This window comes from Oncorhynchus keta, unplaced genomic scaffold, assembly GCF_023373465.1.
Source record: "Oncorhynchus keta strain PuntledgeMale-10-30-2019 unplaced genomic scaffold, Oket_V2 Un_contig_13818_pilon_pilon, whole genome shotgun sequence".
NCBI lineage: Eukaryota > Metazoa > Chordata > Actinopteri > Salmoniformes > Salmonidae > Oncorhynchus > Oncorhynchus keta.
In genome coordinates, this window is record NW_026278374.1 from 8,378 (window position 1) to 26,955 (window position 18,578).

An 18,578-nucleotide genomic window follows, 5' to 3' on the forward strand; every position below is an offset into this window, starting at 1 on the left:
GATGAGTCTCATGTCAGGATTCAGTCCTAGATGATCTATGCTCAAGGTCAACACACTGGTGGTCTGCAGTTCAGTTTGAGTTGGACACCAGACTGCTGCCCTGCTCTAAGAGAACACCAGACAGATTGGGTCTGTACCACTCTGGGACAGGCGAGTAGTGTTGTTGGGGATTCAGGTTGGTTGGTTGGTTGTTTGGTCCAGGTCTGATGTGTTAAGAAGCCCGCAGGGTCAGGGGGTTGAGGGTGAGGGTCATGGGACGGGGTTTAGGAGCGGGTGTACTTCCCCCAGATGTGCAGCATGAAGACCGACGCGATGAACAGCAAACTCATCACCAGCACTGGTACTGGACCTCTGAGGAGAGACCACACACACACAGGTTACCACCTGGACCTCTGAGGAGAGACCACACACAGGTTACCACTCATACGTTACCACCCATACACACACAGGTTACCACCCATACACAGAAGAGAGACACACGCAGGTTATCACCCATACACTGAGGAGAGACACACGCAGGTTATCACCCATACACTGAGGAGAGACACACGCAGGTTATCACCCATACACTGAGGAGGAGAGGTTATCACCCATACACTGAGGAGAGACACGCAGGTTACCACCCATACACAGAGAGAGAGACACAGGTTACCACCCATACACTGAGGAGAGACAACACAGGTTACCCACCCATACACAGAGGAGAGACACCCATGCAGGTTATCACCCATACACTGAGGAGAGACAAACAGGTTACCACCCATACACTGAGGAGAGACATAGGTTACTATGCATACAGACACAGAAAACAGTGGCACAATCCAAACTGGCCCAATCCCCTACAGCAGTGATGTTCAACTCACCCTACGAGGTACAGAGTCTGCTGCTTCTGTTCTACCTGATCATTAATTACACACACCTGGTGTGCCCAGGTCTAAATCAGTCCCTGACTAGAGAGGGGGGAACAATGACACAAAGCAGTGGAACTGGCTTCCAGGTCCAGAGTTGAGTTTGAGGGCCCTCAGTATGCACTTGTGGAGCTATACACTAGATGACCAAGAGTATGTGGACACCTTTTCATCAAACATCTCATCTTAGTATCATGAAAATTAAGAGTTGGTCGCTTCCTTCGATGCTATAACAGCCTCCACTCTTCTGGGAAGGCTTTCCACCAGAACATTACTGTGGGAACTTGCTTCCATTCAGGTCGGGCAATGATGTTGGTTGATTAGGCCTGGCTTGCAATAGGTGTTCCAATTCATCCCAATGAAGTTCGATGGGGTTGAGGTCAGGGCTCTGTGCAAGCCAGTCAAGTTCTTCCACACTGATCTTGACAAGTAATTTTTGTATCTACCTCACTTTGTGCATGGGGTTATGATCATGCTGAAACAGGAAAGTGCCTTCCTCAAACTGTTGCCACAAAGTTGGAAGCACAGAATCGTCTAGAACGTCATTGTAGCATGAAGACTTCCCTTCTCTGGAACGAAGAGACAGCCCAAACCATGCAAACAGCCTGAGACCATTATTCCTCCTCCACCACCACCAAAACCTTACAGTTGGAACCATTCATTCGGGCAGGTAGCATTCTCCTGGCATCCGCCAAACCCAGATTTCGTCCGTTGGACTGCCAGATGGTGAAGCGTGATTCATCACCATGGCATAGCGCATAGTGATCTTAGGCTTGTGTGGGGCTACTCGGCCATGAAACCCATTTCACAATGCTCTCGAAAAACAGTTATTGTGCTGACGTTGCTTCCAAAGGAAGTTTTAGAACTCGGTAGTGAGGGTTGCAAGAGGTTCAGCACTCGGCTGTCCCGTTCTGTGAGCTTATGTGGCCTACCACTTCGCTGCTGAGCCGTTGTTGCTCCTAGACATTTCCACTTCATAGTAACAGCACTTAGTTGACCGGGCAGCTCTGGCAGGGCAGAAATTTGACAAACTGACTTGTTGGAAAGGTGGCATCTATGACGGTGCCACGTTGAAAGTCACTGAGCTCTTCAGTAAGGGGCCGATCTACTGCCAATGTTTGTCTACGATAGCATGGCTGTGTGCTGGACAAATCCCCTAATTTGAAGGGGTGTCCACATACTTTTGTATATATAGTGAGAGCAGGAGAGAAGTAGCCTGGGGCTTAGTGTTGTACTGGGTTTCCATTAGGAAAACGTGGCTCCGGACATTTGACCGAGAGCATGTGAAATCTACTGGACCCATATGCATTGGGTGAGTAACAGGATTAAAAGGTGTCCACCCACAGTGCTCAGAATGACTGGAATCACATTTAAAATATGCTCATTCATATTAACAGAACACGCAACAACGTGCGGTCCTTCTTACCAAATTGTTATGTGCACATTGAAGATGTTAGAATAACTGTCCACAGACTTTCCTCAGACAACAAGACGAGTAACAAACAGCAACATCACTAGCCTGTCAATCTATTAGTTTACCCATTCTATTGGTCAGCGTGTCGAGAAACACAGACTCTTCCAGACAGTTGTGGAAAGATAGATCTCAAATTCATACAACCAGTCGACATAGGCTACAACCAGTCGACATAGGCTACAACCAGTCGACATAGGCACAAGGCAGTAGGCGACGCACAAATGTTCATTCCATAACGCAGTTAGCATGAGAACACCACTGTCAAACGCAAGCGTTTTCATGTAACAGATGAAAATATCTGGTAGAGATGTAGAAAGAGGGGAGATGTAATATGTAACAACTACATGGGTTGATAATATGACTTGGATTGTGTCTTTGCCTACTGGACAATGAAAGGAAGTTGATATAAAAGGAATTGCCTCCACAGATATGGTCTGATGTTGACTAGGCTACTTTGAAGCAAGGTAAAACATACCTCATATGTATTAAAACGTTCAGGTTTCAAACAATGAAGTAAATGTTTTCAAAATGCTTACTGTCTCCAGCTCATTGCAAAGTGGTGTGTGATGTGCTGATGAAGCCTCCCGTTGACTACGCATTTACTGTTTGAGATGCTGCAGCAGCTCTCGCTGACAGATCTGACCCTCAAAGGCTGTCAGTATACTGTAAGCCCGTATGCGTGATAAAGGCCGTCAGTATACTGTAAGCCCGTATGCGCGATAAAGGCCGTCAGTATACTGTAAGCCCGTATGCGTGATAAAGGCCGTCAGTATACTGTAAGCCTGTATGCGCGATAAAGGCCGTCAGTATACTGTAAGCCTGTATGCGCGATAAAGGCCGTCAGTATACTGTAAGCCTGTATGCGCGATAAAGGCCGTCAGTATACTGTAAGCCTGTATGCGCGATAAAGGCCGTCAGTATACTGTAAGCCTGTATGCGCGATAAAGGCCGTCAGTATACTGTAAGCCTGTATGCGCGATAAAGGCAGTCAGTATACTGTAAGCCCGTATGCGCGATAAAGGCCGTCAGTATACTGTAAGCCTGTATGCGTGATAAAGGCCGTCAGTATACTGTAAGCCTGTATGCGCGATAAAGGCCGTCAGTATACTGTAAGCCTGTATGCGCGATAAAGGCCGTCAGTATACTGTAAGCCTGTATGCGCGATAAAGGCCGTCAGTATACTGTAAGCCTGTATGCGCGATAAAGGCCGTCAGTATACTGTAAGCCTACACGCGTGATAAAGGCTGTCAGTATACTGTAAGCCTACACACGTGACAAAGGCTGTCAGTATACTGTAAGCCTACACGCGTGATAAAGGCCGTCAGTATACTGTAAGCCTGTATGCGCGATAAAGGCCGTCAGTATACTGTAAGCCTGTATGCGCGATAAAGGCCGTCAGTATACTGTAAGCCTGTATGCGCGATAAAGGCCGTCAGTATACTGTAAGCCTACACGCGTGATAAAGGCTGTCAGTATACTGTAAGCCTGTATGCGTGATAAAGGCCGTCAGTATACTGTAAGCCTACACGCGTGATAAAGGCTGTCAGTATACTGTAAGCCTACACGCGTGATAAAGGCTGTCAGTATACTGTAAGCCTACACGCGTGATAAAGGCTGTCAGTATACTGTAAGCCTACACACGTGAAAGGCTGTCAGTATACTGTAAGCCTACACGCGTGATAAAGGCTGTCAGTATACTGTAAGCCTACACGCGTGATAAAGGCTGTCAGTATACTGTAAGCCTACACGCGTGATAAAGGCTGTCAGTATACTGTAAGCCTACACGCGTGATAAGGACAATGAATATATATACATACTGTACACGCAAGCTCCAATTTTATTCAACTAAATTATGCAAATGAACCTATAGACTGATAAGCATAACGAGTCAAATGTATTTCCATCGACTGGTTTTACATCAATAAATAGACTAAAAAGCATTATTTCGTAATGGGATGTTTTCTTATCCTGGACAATTGGACGGCGGCAATTTGATTTGACTTAAAGTAGCCAAAAGTCAGACAGGTGGTTCATATGGAGCTCTTTTTGAGCTCCAACCAGCCTTATAAACTGGGTGGTTCGAGCCCTGAACACTGATTGGCTGACAGCCGTGGCGTATCAGAACGTAGCCATGTGGTTAGAGCGTTGGACTAGTAACCGAAAGGTTGCAAGTTCAAATCCCCGAGCTGACAAATCTGTTGTTCTGCCCCTGAACAGGCAGTCATTGAAAATAAAAAGGTGTTCTTAACTGACTTGCCTAGTTAAATAAAGGTTCAAAAAAATACCACAGGTTTGACAAAACTTTTATTTTTACTGCTTTAATGACAATGGTAACCAGTTTATAATAGCAGTAAGGCACCCCGGGGTTTGTGCTATATGGGCAATATATCATGGCTAAGGGCGGTGTCCAGGCACTCAGCGTTGGGGATCAGAACAGCCCTTAGCCACAGTATATTGGCCATGATCCACACCCCCTCGTGGCTTATTGCTTAATTACCACCATTGAACTGGGACCAGTGTTTCTCCTAGCATTATGCTTTCATTGAAAATCTCCATTCTGGCAGATGTGGGTGCCTCTACACCCCATCTAGATCAATTCTAGGGGAAACATTGCCTGGGAGGCAGTAGAGATGTGGACCTATTGTGTTTCTGCATTCATTGATGAGGATTTGATGAGAAGGCGGTGCGCCATCCCTGAAGTGGAAGGGTGGGGGAGAGAGTGTTACCATACCAACCCCCCTCCTCTCTGAAGGCTGTAATTGACTTGACCTTTCTGAGTAGATCTTAATGAAGCTGAGACCAGCGTTCAACACACACACACACACACACACACACACACAACCATCTGTCCTGGACTACAGGAGCAACACCCTCAGTAACTACAGCAGAACTGGAACTGTGTGGAGTAGAGGAGATCTCTAACCGTTGTCAGTAGTGGTCTCAGTCTAGAACCATGACCAGGAGGCATAGAACAGCGGCCCGAGCGTCAGACAGCAGCCAGACTCAGAAAGCTGGAGTGTTCAGTGTTAAGGAACAGTATGGAGCTGAACTCACGGTGTCTGTAAGGGGACAGGGGGCTCCAGGAACATACACACCCTGGGGTCTGATCAGCATTTAGCCTCAGTCCCCCAAGTCTCATTTACTGCCATTAAACATTCATGCTCTTCCTCATAAACACTGTACATACCTACTCTGTGTGTGAGATACATGTGTGTAGATTTGAAGGAATCCTGGAGCCTTTGTGAGTGTGTATGGTTGTGTGTGTGAGATACATGTGTGTGTGTGCGCGCATTTGAAGGAATCCTAGAGCCTCTGTGTGTGTGTGTGTGTGTGTGTGTATTTGAAGGAATCCTAGAGCCTGTGTGTGTGCGTGCGTGTGTACACACTCACACTTTGAGTCCTGGTGAGTCCTCAGTGTAGAAGCGCCACATGCCCCCTGTGCCGCCCGCTGACGCTGTGGTCCTGCCTGCACTGCGTGTGCCACTGCTCGTTGCTTTCCTGTGACATCACACATACGAGACACAACATAGGAGCTATAACATCATATACAAGAGACAACAAGCTATTTACATGAGAGCATGTCAGTCACACCTTTACAGAGTTGTCTGCAATTAACCTTCATTTGCTCCAGTTTTGACCATTTGAGTCTCAGATGGTTAGATGTAAAAACACAGCGGCTGTAGGAAATACTGCCTCTGCAGAGTGTGCAGTTCTAAGCCATATCTGAACCCATAACATTATTGTGTGAAATGACAAATCACAGACACTGTCCAGTGTTTCCCGCAGGATTTCCCTGGTGGCAAGGGTAGCGGGGGGTGCATTGCTACTAGCAGTAACGCAATGACATGCTAGCTGTTCCCATAGACTTCCAGTCATTGAGCCAATTACCATCGATTTAAAAGTGCGTCTCAGCAGAGATATCATGGGTCGCGCTAACAGAGGATTCTGGGGGTTTGACACAGAAAGAAAATTAAAATTGCAGAAAAAAACTCTTGTAGCATTTTATAAATGCAGATCTTAAATGTTTATCGTAAATTCTGCCCTGCTTCAGTCAGGGTTCGCTCCTAATCAGTAATGTAAAAGGTAATTTGTGCTTCAGTCAGGGTTCGCTCCTAATCAGTAATGTAAAAGGTAATTTGTGCTTCAGTCAGGGTTCGCTCCTAATCAGTAATGTAAAAGGTAATTTGTGCTTCAGTCAGGGTTCGCTCCTAATCAGTAATGTAAAAGGTAATTTGTGCTTCAGTCAGCTCCTAATCAGTAATGTAAAAGGGTTCAGTCAGGGTTCCTAATCAGTAATGTAAAAGGTAATTTGTGCTTCAGTCAGGGTTCGCTCCTAATCAGTAATGTAAAAGGTAATTTGTGCTTCAGTCAGGGTTCGCTCCTAATCAGTAATGTAAAAGGTAATTTGTGCTTCAGTCAGGGTTCGCTCCTAATCAGTAATGAAAAAGGTAATTTGTGCTTCAGTTCCACTCCACTGATGTGTAGGATACTTTTCTCTGGTGTTTTTTCTCTCCGGCAGCCAGTTAAATGCAAAACAAAGCATTAGAAAGAATCCAGCTACATTTCCTATAAACATCAGAAATATGGCCATGCATAGTTTTTGCAAGAAAAACCTTGCTTTTTCATTGTAAGCCAATTTACATGTGGCTGCTAGCCAAATAGCGTTGCACTACTGTTGACATTTCATGAAAATGATTTTCTGCTGAATGTGTTGAACCAATGCATTTTGTGTGAAGTAAAACTAGTTGCACGCCCCTAATCCAAAGAACACCGGTTTCGTGTTGAAAGTTGAGTTATGGGGTTTAAAGAAACGCTGATTCTTTGTTCGTCCGCTTTTTGAAAATGCAGATTTCTAAAAGCTAATGTGACCCCTGGATATACGCATAAAAAAAGCAGTGGGCCACCGCTGCTAAATGAATGTAGGGGAAACACTGCCATTTGAGGTAGAAGTACTATAGTACCCAACTCCCTCTACTACAGCAGTTTGTGTTCAGACGCCTGTAGTTAATGTCCTGATGTAGTGATTCATAACTGCTGTACACATCCACTGAGATTAAAAGGGGCTAAATGAGGTAATGAGTGAATGAGGGATAAGGTAGTAATGATGTAATGATGATGACAGCGAGGCTCTGATTACATACTGATTAAGCCTAAAGCACCAACATCTATCTCATGGTATCTACGCAGAGGGATATCTAAACACCATCACTCTACCTACAGTATTGTGTCAGAGAGACAGGAGAGGGTCCCAAATCATTTTACATCCTCTAGTCTACCTAAAATGTAGTTGATTTTAGTAATGTACTCTTGTGTTATAGGTTGGAGCTCGGTGGTAATGTTGATGCTTGAGGGTGGTTAAGGGTACCAGTATGTAATGTCTTCAGTCTGATTGAGTCTTGGTGTTTGTTGTAGATCCTTCTGCGTTAGGTGAGGTTGTGTGTGGCTCTTGCTGCCATGTACCATGATGATGTAGTTGTATTTTGTTTTTGAAGCGCTTTGAGATTATGAAAGCGCTATAGAAATGTAATAAATTATTACCTCTGTCGGACTGTGGATCCTGCTGCGCGGGGGCCACTGTCTTGCTGGGGATCGGCTCCCTGCACCGACATTAGTTGCACTTGATGCTGGTCCAGGCTGAGGAAGAGACAGTTACACACAAAATACTAAGATTACAGAATAAAACAGAAATGTAACCATTGGATTTGACCCACTTTGGATGTGGGGTTCTCTGAAATGATAATCACAAATAACTTCCTCATAATACACTGCTCCAAAAAATAAAGGGAACACTAAAATAACACGTCCTAGATCTGAATGAATTAAATATTCTTATTAAATACTTTTTCTTTACATAGTTGAATGTGCTGACAACAAAATCACAAAAATTATCAATGGAAATCAAATGTATAAACCCATGGAGGTCTGGATTTGGAGTCACACTCAACATTAAAGTGGAAAACCATACTACAGGCTGATCCAAATTTGATGTAATGTCCTTAAAACAAGTCAAAATGAGGCTCAGTTGTGTGTGTGTGGCCTCCACGTGCCTGTATGACCTCCCTACAACGCCTGGGCATGCTCCTGGACAGTCTGTGGTGCAACGTGGCATTGGTGGATGGAGGGAGACATGATGTCCCAGATGTGCTCAATTGGATTCCGGTCTGGGGAACAGGCGGGCCAGTCCATAGCATCAATGCCTTCCTCTTGCAGGAACTGCTGACACACTCCAGCCACATGAGGACTAGCATGGTCTTGCATTAGGAGGAACCCAGGGCCAACCACACCAGCATATGGTCTCATCTCGGTACCTAATGGCAGTCAGGCTACCTCTGGCGAGCACATGGAGGGCTGTGCGGCCCCCCAAAGAAATGCCACCCCACACCATGAATGACCCACCGCCAAACCAGTCATGCTGGAGGATGTTGCAGGCAGCAGAACGTTCTCCACGGCGTCTCCAGACTGTCACGTCTGTCACGTGCTCAGTGTGAACCTGTGTGAACCTGCTTTCATCTGTGAAGAGCACAGGGCGCCAGTGGCGAATTTGCCAATCTTTGTGTGCTCCTCCTGCTCCTCCTTGCACAAAGGCGGAGGTAGAGGTCCTGCTGCTCGGTTGTTGCCCTCCTCCACATCTCCTGATGTACTGGCCTGTCTCCTGGTAGCACCTCCATGCTCTGGACACTACGCTGACAGACACAGCAAACCTTCTTGCCACAGCTCGCATTGATGTGCCATCCTGGATGAGCTGCACTACCTGAGCCACTTGTGTGGGTTGTGGATGAGCTGCACTACCTGAGCGACTTGTGTGGGTTGTAGCCTCAGTCTCATGCTACCAATAGTGTGAAAGCACCGCCGACATTCAAAAGTGACCAAAGCCAGGAAGCATAGGAACTGAGAAGTGGTCTGTGGTCCCCACCTGCAGAACCACTCCTTTAATGGGGGGTGTCTTGCTAATTGCCTATAATTTCCACCTGTTGTCTATTCCATTTGCACAACAGCATGTGAAATTTATTGTCAATCAGTGTTGCTTCCTAAGTGGACAGTTTGATTTCATAGAAATGTGATTGACTTGGAGTTACATTGTGTTGTTTAAGTGTTCCCTTTATTTTTTTGAGTAGTGTATATAGGAGCTCACTAGCTACTACTAGAGGCCCTCTTTACCAGCGATGAGTACCCTAAAGCGCCATGAACAGCGTAGTCAAATGTAATTTCTAAATGTTCATGTCATTGCAATGATTGTTTGTGATAGTCTGGCTGGCTCACATATAACAGAATAAAGATTCGCTGATTCGAAAAATGGCCACGTATACAAATAGATCATGGATCATCATACTAACTTTAACTAGCTGGCTACCTTAGATGGCTTCTAAACCTGACAGTCACCTCGGCGGTAAAGAATGATTATAATATAAAACAGCAATGTTAAATAAGACTAATATAACATCATGCCTGCAATTGTACTAGGTTAGCTTGCTAACAGAGGCTAATTGAATGTCTCTGTTATGCCTAGCTAAATTGAATGAGAGCTAACGTAAGGTAGCTAGTCAGTTGGCTAAAGCCAAGTTAAGAGGTGTACAACAATATAATTTATTTTGAAAAATTATAGAATTCTTACCATTTTAAGTTGCACTTTGGATTTCAGCTAAAGAAGAAAACTTCAACTGTTCCTCGAACTGAAGTCCACGTCAAATGGGCAGCAGTGCTGTACACAAATCGCTACAAATTTAGAAGGAATCCAAGAAAGATGACGCTTGTCTAAAAAGGACACGATTACAGAACGAAGGACCATTTTAGGTGCCCTATGTCAAGCCTGAACCAAGAAGCTCATAATTGACATCTAACGGATTCAATTTATTACAAATTGTAGATTCATATATAATCTCATGGTAAAAATTATTTATTAAAAAAAGTGTACTTTAATTTCTAATTTGTTTAATCTAATTTTGGAGTTTGAACGAAAGGCAAATGAAAAGTGTGCGTGCCGAGAGAGGTGACGTGTCTCATAGGAAGCGACGTGCTCCAGAGGGTGGCATCTGACGCTATTTTGGTTCAACACAGGGGGATTTTGCCGTTGTAAATTAAATGAACATTTGAGCCATCATGTCGATTAGTAGGCTCAGTGGCATATTAGTGTTCGTAAGTTGACCACTGTTTCCTGGACACAAGTTGGACAGACTGCATTATCAAGGAGCGAAAGGTAAAGTTTATGACAGACAACGTCCACACTGAATTAGTAACGAATGCATACTAGCTGGTCTCTGTGATACTAGGTTGATATAAGCTCGATGTTCACTGTGTTTAGTGTAGCTTTCGGCTAGAGATATCTATTGACTTTTTCAACAACATCACGGTTAGCTGATGTTATGAGCTTTGCCAATTCAACCGGGAGAACGTTATATGGGTTGTGGCATTGTAGACTAAACAATCCACCTCTCTGCCATGTCAATAATGTCCTCCATTCTGTAACGTTGTATTGAATGTATTAATACTGTCTGACCCTTCTGAACAAGCCCCATGTTGATGACGCACCTGTCAACCTGTCAGTGTCATCCGGCTTCTTTAAACATGTTGTCTGTCTCCTTCAGGATGGTGCGGGTGGTGTTTCTCCACCCAGACCTGGGTATAGGTGGTGCAGAGAGGCTGGTGGTGGATGCAGCTGTAGCTCTACGCTCTCGCGGCTGCAGTGTTCAGATCTGGACGGCCCACCATGATCCCACACACTGCTTCTCAGAGACACTGGACCCAGACCTGAACGTGGTGGGTGTCGATAACAGTGTAATCTAATAACAGTGTTATAACACACACAAACACACTCACACTGTTTTCCTACCTGACCCTGTTGGTCATCTCCAGGTGTGTGTGGGTGACTGGTTGCCTACCAGTGTGTTTGGGTACCTGCATGCCCTGTGTGCCTACCTCAGGATGATCTACGTAGCTCTCTACCTGGTCTTCCTCAGCGGAGTAGAGTACGACGTGGTCTTCTGTGATCAGGTTTGTGACACACCGTCAACATATTTTTTTATCTTCACTTTAGCATAAATCAGATCAAATGTATTTATAAAGCCCTTCTTACATCAGCTGATATCTCAAAGTGCTGTACAGAAACCCAGCCTAAAACCCCAAACAACAAGCAATGCAGGTGTAAAAGCACGGTGGCTACGAAAAACTCCCTAGGAAGGCCAAAACCTAGGAAGAACCCTAGAGAGGAACCAGACTATGAGGGTGGCCAGTCCTCTTCTGGCTGTGTCGGGTGGAGATTATAACAGAACATGGCCAAGATGTTCAAATGTTCATAAATGACCAGCATGGTCAAATAATAATAATCACAGTAGTTGTTGAGGGTGCAGCAAGTCAGCACCTCAGGAGTAAATGTCAGTTGGCTTTTCATAGCCGATCATTAAGAGTATCTCTAACGCTCCTGCTGTCTCTAGAGAGTTGAAAACAGCAGGTCTGGGACAGGTAGCACGTCCAGTGAACAGGTCAGGGTTCCAAAGCCACAGGCAGAACAGTTGAAACTGGAGCAACAGCACGGCCAGGTGGACTGGGGACAGCAAGGAGTCATCATGCCAGGTAGTCCTTAGGCATGGGCTTAGGTCCTCCGAGAGAGAGAAAGAAAGAGAGAATTAGAGAGAGCATACTTAAATTCACACAGGACACCGTATAAGACAGGAGAAGTACTCCAGATATAACAAACTGACCCTAGCCTCCCCCCCGGCACATAAACTACTGCAGCATAAATACTGGAGGCTGAGACAGGAGGGGTCAGGAGACACTGTGGCCCCATCAGATGATACCCCCGGACAGGGCCAAACAGGAAGGATATAACCCCACCCAATTTGCCAAAGCAAATTAGAGGATATCTTCAACCATCAACTTACCATCCTGAGACAAGGCCGATTATAGCCCACACAGATCTCCGCCACGGCACAACCCAAGGGGGGCGCCAACCCAGACAGGAAGATCACGTCAGTGACGCACCCCTCCTAGGGATGGTATGAAAGAGCACCAGTAAGCCAGTGACTCAGCCTCTGTAAAAGTGTTAGAGGCAGAGAATCCCACTGAAGAGATGAGTCTTCAGTAAAGACTTAAAGGTTGAGACCGAGTCTGCGTCTCTCGCATGGGTAGGCAGACCATTCCATAAAAATGGAGCTCTATAGGAGAAAGCCCTGCCTCCAGCTGTTTGCTTAGAAATTCTAGGGACAATTAGGAGGCCTGCGTCTTGTGACCGTAGCGTACGTGTAGGTATGTACGGCAGGACCAAATCAGAAAGATGGTAATGAGCAAGCCCGTGTAATGCTTTGTAGGTTAGCAGTAAAACCTTGAAATCAGCCCTTGCCTTAACAGGAAGCCAGTGTAGGGAGGCGAGCACTGGAGTAATATGATATTTTTTTTTTGGTTCTAGTCAGGATTCTAGCAGCCGTATTTAGCACTAACTGAAGTTAATTTACTGCTTTATCCGGGTAGCCAGAAAGTAGAGCATTGCAGTAGTTTAACCTAGAAGTAACAAAAGCATGGATTAATTTTTCTGCATTTTTTTATTTTATTTGTACCTTGTCAGCTCGGGGATTCGAACTCGGTTACTAGTCCAACGCTCTAACCACTAGGCTACCCTGCCACATCATTTTTGGCAGAAAGTTTCTGATTTTTGCAATGTTACGTAGATGGAAAAAAGCTGTCCTTGAAACAGTCTTGATATGTTCATCAAAAGAGATCAGGGTCCAGAGTAACAACGAGGTCCTTCAAAGTTTTATTTGAGATGACTGTACAACCATCAAGATTAATTGTCAGATTCAACAGAAGATCTCTTTGTTTCTTGGGACCTGGAACAAGCATCTCTGTTTTGTCAGAGTTTAAAAGTAGAATGTTTGCAGCCATCCACTTCCTTATGTCTGAAACACAGGCTTCTAAGCGAGGGCAATTTTGGGGCTTCACCATGTTTCATTGAAATGTACAGCTGTGTGTCATCCGCATAACAGTGAAAGTTAACATGTTTTTGAATGACATCCCCAAGAGGTAAAATATATAGTGAAAACAATACTGGTCCTAAAATGGAACCTTGAGGAACACCGACATTTACAGTTGATTTGTCAGAGGACAAACAATTCACAGAGACAAACTGATATCTTTCCGACAGATAAGATCTAAACCAGGCCAGAAGTTGTCCGTGTAGACCAATTTGGGTTTCCAATCTCTCCAAAAGAAAGAATGTGGTGATCGATGGAATCAAAAGCAGCACTAAGGTCTAGGTTACCTTTTCATTTTGACTCTCACCTTCACACTCGTCTTTTTGCTTTCACTTTTCTGTAGTTGTGATTGTAGTAGATACAACCCTACTCTCTCTCCTATTACAGGTGTCGGTGTGTATCCCAGTCCTGAGGTTGTCTCGTCAGAGGAAAAAGGTTCTGTTCTACTGTCATTTCCCAGACCAGCTACTGACCCAGAGAGGCTCAGCTCTGAAAAAGCTCTACCGCGCCCCCATAGACAGACTGGAGGAACTCACCACTGGCATGGCTGATATGGTGAGAGTATAGAACCAGAGAAATAAGGATTAGAGTATAGAACCAGAGAAACAAGGATTAGATTTTAAGAGTAGAAAATACCAACCGTTTCATTAATTTATTTTCAATGGAAACTAGTTTTGATTTTCCCAATTGAGCTCTCTCCTCTGACCTTGTTGATGAGATATCACTGACTAATCCTTCTTGTTTCTTGTCCCAGGTGCTGGTGAATAGTTGTTTCACCGCAGTGGTCTTTAGGGAGACCTTCCGTTCCCTGGATGGGGTCCAGACTGACGTCCTCTATCCCTCCCTCAACACACACAGCTTTGACAGGCCCCCTGAGGAGCAGCTAGAGCAGGGTCTGGGGGGCTTGATCCCTGAAGGTGTGTCCTGCCTCTTCCTGTCTCTGAACCGCTATGAGAGGAAGAAGAGCCTGGGTCTGGCCCTGGAGGGCCTCTCTTCCCTGAAGACTCGCCTCGCCACAGGGGACCAGGCAGGAATCCACCTGGTGGTGGCAGGGGGGTACGACGGCCGTGTTGCTGAGAATGTCCAGCACTACGCTGAGCTGAAGGAGCTAGCAGCACGGCTGGGATTGGAGGACTCTGTCACCTTCCTGCGCTCTCCCTCAGACAGCCAGAAGGTGGCGCTGTTGCGGGGCAGTGCATGCGTTCTCTACACGCCCAGCAGAGAGCACTTTGGGATAGTGCCAGTGGAGGCCATGTACTGCTGCTGTCCCGTCATTGCTGTGAGGTCTGGAGGGCCTCTGGAGAGTGTAGGTGACGGGGAGACGGGCTTCCTGTGTGAGCCCACGGCCGAGGCCTTCTCCCTGGCCATGGAGAAGCTGTTCAGAGACCCCCAGCTCCGCAAGGACATGGGCCAGGCCGGCAGGAGGCGGGTTCAGGAGAAGTTCTCCCTGGAGGCCTTCTCAGACCAGCTGCACGGGTACATCCTCAGACTGACCCAGTGACACCTCTGCTGGAGCAGTAACTGGGCTGGGGTGTGTTAGCGGCGCAGCTTTCGGTAGAAGTCACCCGTAGACACATCTAGATCAGTTTACCTTCTCTTAATCCCTGCCTAAATCCTAACCAAAGAATGGAGAACTGACCTGAGATCAGCATCTCATTGGTGCATTTTCATCCTACTGCAACTATAGCCAGGTAGAGGTGGATGGGCTAAATATGTAGGGATAAAATACGGTTACTGAGAACTGGAGGACAGACTGGGGAGGGGGGGGGTATAATGTAGAGGGACGCAGACTGAGGAGGACTCTAGACAATTAGTCATTGTTCCTCCAGGAGGGGTTGCTGAGGGAATGGAGGGATGGAATCTCAGCTCCAATTAACAAAAGAGTAAGGACTTTACCCATACTGCCCTGGGGCCTCTCGTAACAATACCAGCACCGGCCCTTGGTTCCAGAAGTGTGTGTGTGTGAGGGGGGTGACCAAGGGCTTAATGAACAAGAGCTACAAAACCACTAGGATGGATCTGTAGTGTGATAGACGTGCTGCTGTGTGTTTGCGCCTGCCACCGAGCGCCATTAGCCAGTTGGCAGCCACAGATCGATAAGCAGGATGTTTGCCACTTCCTCTGCCCTTTCAGACCTTGGTTACTTTTCACAATGACGGAATGTTTGGCCTGTACATTGCTGTTGATGTCGGTCTCTGGGTTATTAGGAGATGATGCTGTGTGTTGGTCATTATGTGTGTGTGTGTGTGTGTGTAGTATAGAAGGTCATGTTGTCTGCTGGTCAGTCTGTGTTACTAACCTCTAGAAGAGCTCTTATTGACATTCCTCAAGTCTTAATAAAACAGTCAGAGGACACATATCTGGTTTACCAACTCTGCTTGTTTTGTTGTCAAGTTCTTTCTTTTTCTCTTTTGTACCAGACTGTTGTGTATCAGGCAGGTGTCCAACACACGTGCACACACACTCTAAATCCAACTGTCATCAACCCACTGCAAATGCAATGCCACCGAGAGAGAAGAGGAGTGGAAAAGTATAGGGCCGTGTTTGTGAATGTGTGTGTTCAGTCAATGTTTCAGTGAGCAGAGGAATTAGCAGGAGATGAGGAGGGCTGTTACCACGGTGATTTAGAGACCCTGCTAGGAGGGGAAGATAAAGCGGCCCTCTGGAACCACCAGGGAGAGAACACACACACTGGAGCCTCGGGGACAGGAGTGTGGGAGAGGGTGGGCTGAGGAGGTGGGAGACTGAGTGTGGTGAACGGACCCCCCCCAATCACCACCTGGGCTCTCAGCAGCTCATAAACACAGTGATTTAAAGCAGGAGACTATCAGGCTTCTGGACACACAGGAGGACTGTTCTTCTGTCTCCCCATCTGTCTGATTATCTGTCTGTATGACTGTCTGTCCCTCAAAGCCGTCAAGTCAGTCAGTCCCCCCTCATCCCTTCCCACCTCCTCCTCTGAGCCCTGTGGTGGGGTAGTGTAATTCTGTTATTGAGACACCATGTGTCCTGAGCTGCAGTGATAACCACCGAGCGGGAGCCACCGGCACTCAGGCTTAATTCATTAATGAGACCGCGGGGTTGGTTTTAAATAGGCTCTAATTCCACACACACAGACACCAGGAGAGATTGGGAAGTTGGTGGAGAGATGTATAGGTGTGTGTGTGTATGTGTGCTGGGTTTTATCGATGTGAATGTGTGCTGGGGGAGGGGAGGTGAGATGTATCGGTGTGTGTGTGTGTGTTTATCTGTTTTGTTGGCAGTTTGGGAGCGTGTACCCTTATTATTACAACATTAAAGATGAACTCTGTTTTTTTAAACCAGCTCTCTGATTGGATGTTAATCATGCTTTCTGATTGGGTGTTAATCATGGGCTAAATGGAGATGAGGGAATAACAAACAAGTTAATCACTACAAGCCTTCACCTGGTCACAGACCGCTGGGCTAGAGCCCGAGAGAACACACACACACATATACATCTCGCCATCACCTCCAACCCAGAGTGATGAGAAGTCATGAGGATTGCTCCAACCCAGAGTGATGGGAAGTCATGAGGATTGCTCCAACCCAGAGTGATGGGAAGTCATGAGGATTGCTCCAACCCAGAGTGATGGGAAGTCATGAGGATTGCTCCAACCCAGAGTGATGGGAAGTCATGAGGATTGCTCCAACCCAGAGTGATGGGAAGTCATGAGGATTGCTCCAACCCAGAGTGATGGGAAGTCATGAGGATTGCTCCAACCCAGAGTGATGGGAAGTCATGAGGATTGCTCCAACCCAGAGTGATGGGAAGTCATGAGGATTGCTCCAACCCAGAGTGATGAGAAGTCATGAGGATTGCTCCAACCCAGAGTGATGAGAAGTCATGAGGATTGCTCCAACCCAGAGTGATGAGAAGTCATGAGGATTGCTCCAACCCAGAGTGATGAGAAGTCATGAGGATTGCTCCAACCCAGAGTGGTGAGAAGTCATGAGGATTGCTCCAACCCAGAGTGATGAGAAGTCATGAGGATTGCTCCAACCCAGAGTGGTGAGAAGTCATGAGGATTGCTCCAACCCAGAGTGGTGAGAAGTCATGAGGATTGCTCCAACCCAGAGTGGTGAGAAGTCATGAGGATTGCTCCAACCCAGAGTGATGAGAAGTCATGAGGATTGCTCCAACCCAGAGTGGTGAGAAGTCATGAGGATTGCTCCAACCCAGAGTGATGGGAAGTCATGAGGATTGCTCCAACCCAGAGTGGTGAGAAGTCATGAGGATTGCTCCAACCCAGAGTGGTGAGAAGTCATGAGGATTGCTCCAACCCAGAGTGGTGAGAAGTCATGAGGATTGCTCCAACCCAGAGAGGGATTGTGCACTTATCAAAAGTCAACTGAATTTGTCTATTGTCTAGGACAGTGGTTCCCAACCAGGGGTACTAGGACCCCTTGGGGTACTTGGTCTATCCACAGGGGGTACTTGAAGACTCATGAGAACATAGGCTTACTGGTCAATTGCAAATGGGGGGCACTTCTGGGCTCCTCCGGGCAGAGCTAAATTCAGTTGGTGGTACAGTAACGTAAAGACGTTAGGAGCCACTGGTCTAGGATGTTGGTAGTTCTGGTAACTCTGTCCTCCAAACGTCCCTTGTTGGGATGAGTAATGTCATCGTCAGTGTAAAGGGTTAATGCAGAGAAGAGAGAACGCTGTAGGCCTGTCGTGTCATTGATAGATTGTTTAAACAAAGCAAATCTGCATTGATATTCATGGGACGTCTTTCAGCGCTGTTTTACATGGAACACGTTAGCAAATTATGTATTTCAGATTTTACTGCTTCTATAAAGTATTCAAATATATTAGCATATACTGTACCTCGTAACTGTTAACTCTGCAGAGCCTTCGGAGTGATACACGCATAAACACACATGTGCACCTGCATGCACACACACACAAACTTTGTGTAAAAGTGATTTAGTCCAGTGACATAAAATAACCATCTCTGGGAGGTTTTAATAAAGCTATCAACAATGTCTGATAGTGGTGTGTTATAGATAGCCTCAATAAAACTCTATGTTTATGGCTCTGCAAGGAGAGACATTATAGGACTAACTCTACCCAGTCTACAGTAGGCTGTAGGGGCTGCTGCTGAAAACATGGCGTAGACAGAGAGACACAGATCTAATACTGTATTGTAGAATAGGAGTTATCTTTACTGTGAATAGAACTGGTCATATGTATCTAGTCTTGAATCTTGATGT

At 46.1% G+C, this 18,578-nt stretch overlaps 2 protein-coding genes across 2 annotated transcripts; one reads left to right on the forward strand and one right to left on the reverse strand.

Moving 5' to 3' along the window:
• Positions 1–231: 231 nt before the first annotated feature.
• LOC127918224 (protein transport protein Sec61 subunit beta-like) lies at positions 232–10,160 on the reverse strand. Its single transcript, XM_052501498.1, has 4 exons — positions 9,995–10,160; positions 7,921–8,016; positions 5,773–5,880; positions 232–351 (listed from the first exon to the last, which is right to left on the reverse strand). Exons 2-4 carry the CDS (start codon positions 7,989–7,991, stop codon positions 264–266), a joined length of 267 nt encoding a protein of 88 aa, XP_052357458.1. The 5' UTR covers positions 7,992–8,016; positions 9,995–10,160; the 3' UTR covers positions 232–263.
• Positions 10,161–10,378: 218 nt separating this feature from the next.
• Positions 10,379–15,715, forward strand: LOC118380404 (alpha-1,3/1,6-mannosyltransferase ALG2). The gene is made up of 5 exons (XM_052501497.1): positions 10,379–10,576; positions 10,965–11,136; positions 11,233–11,370; positions 13,731–13,898; positions 14,098–15,715. The coding sequence occupies exons 2-5, from the start codon at positions 10,966–10,968 to the stop codon at positions 14,842–14,844; spliced, it is 1,224 nt and encodes a 407-aa protein (XP_052357457.1). The 5' UTR covers positions 10,379–10,576; position 10,965; the 3' UTR covers positions 14,845–15,715.
• The last annotated feature ends 2,863 nt before the right edge of the window (positions 15,716–18,578 follow it).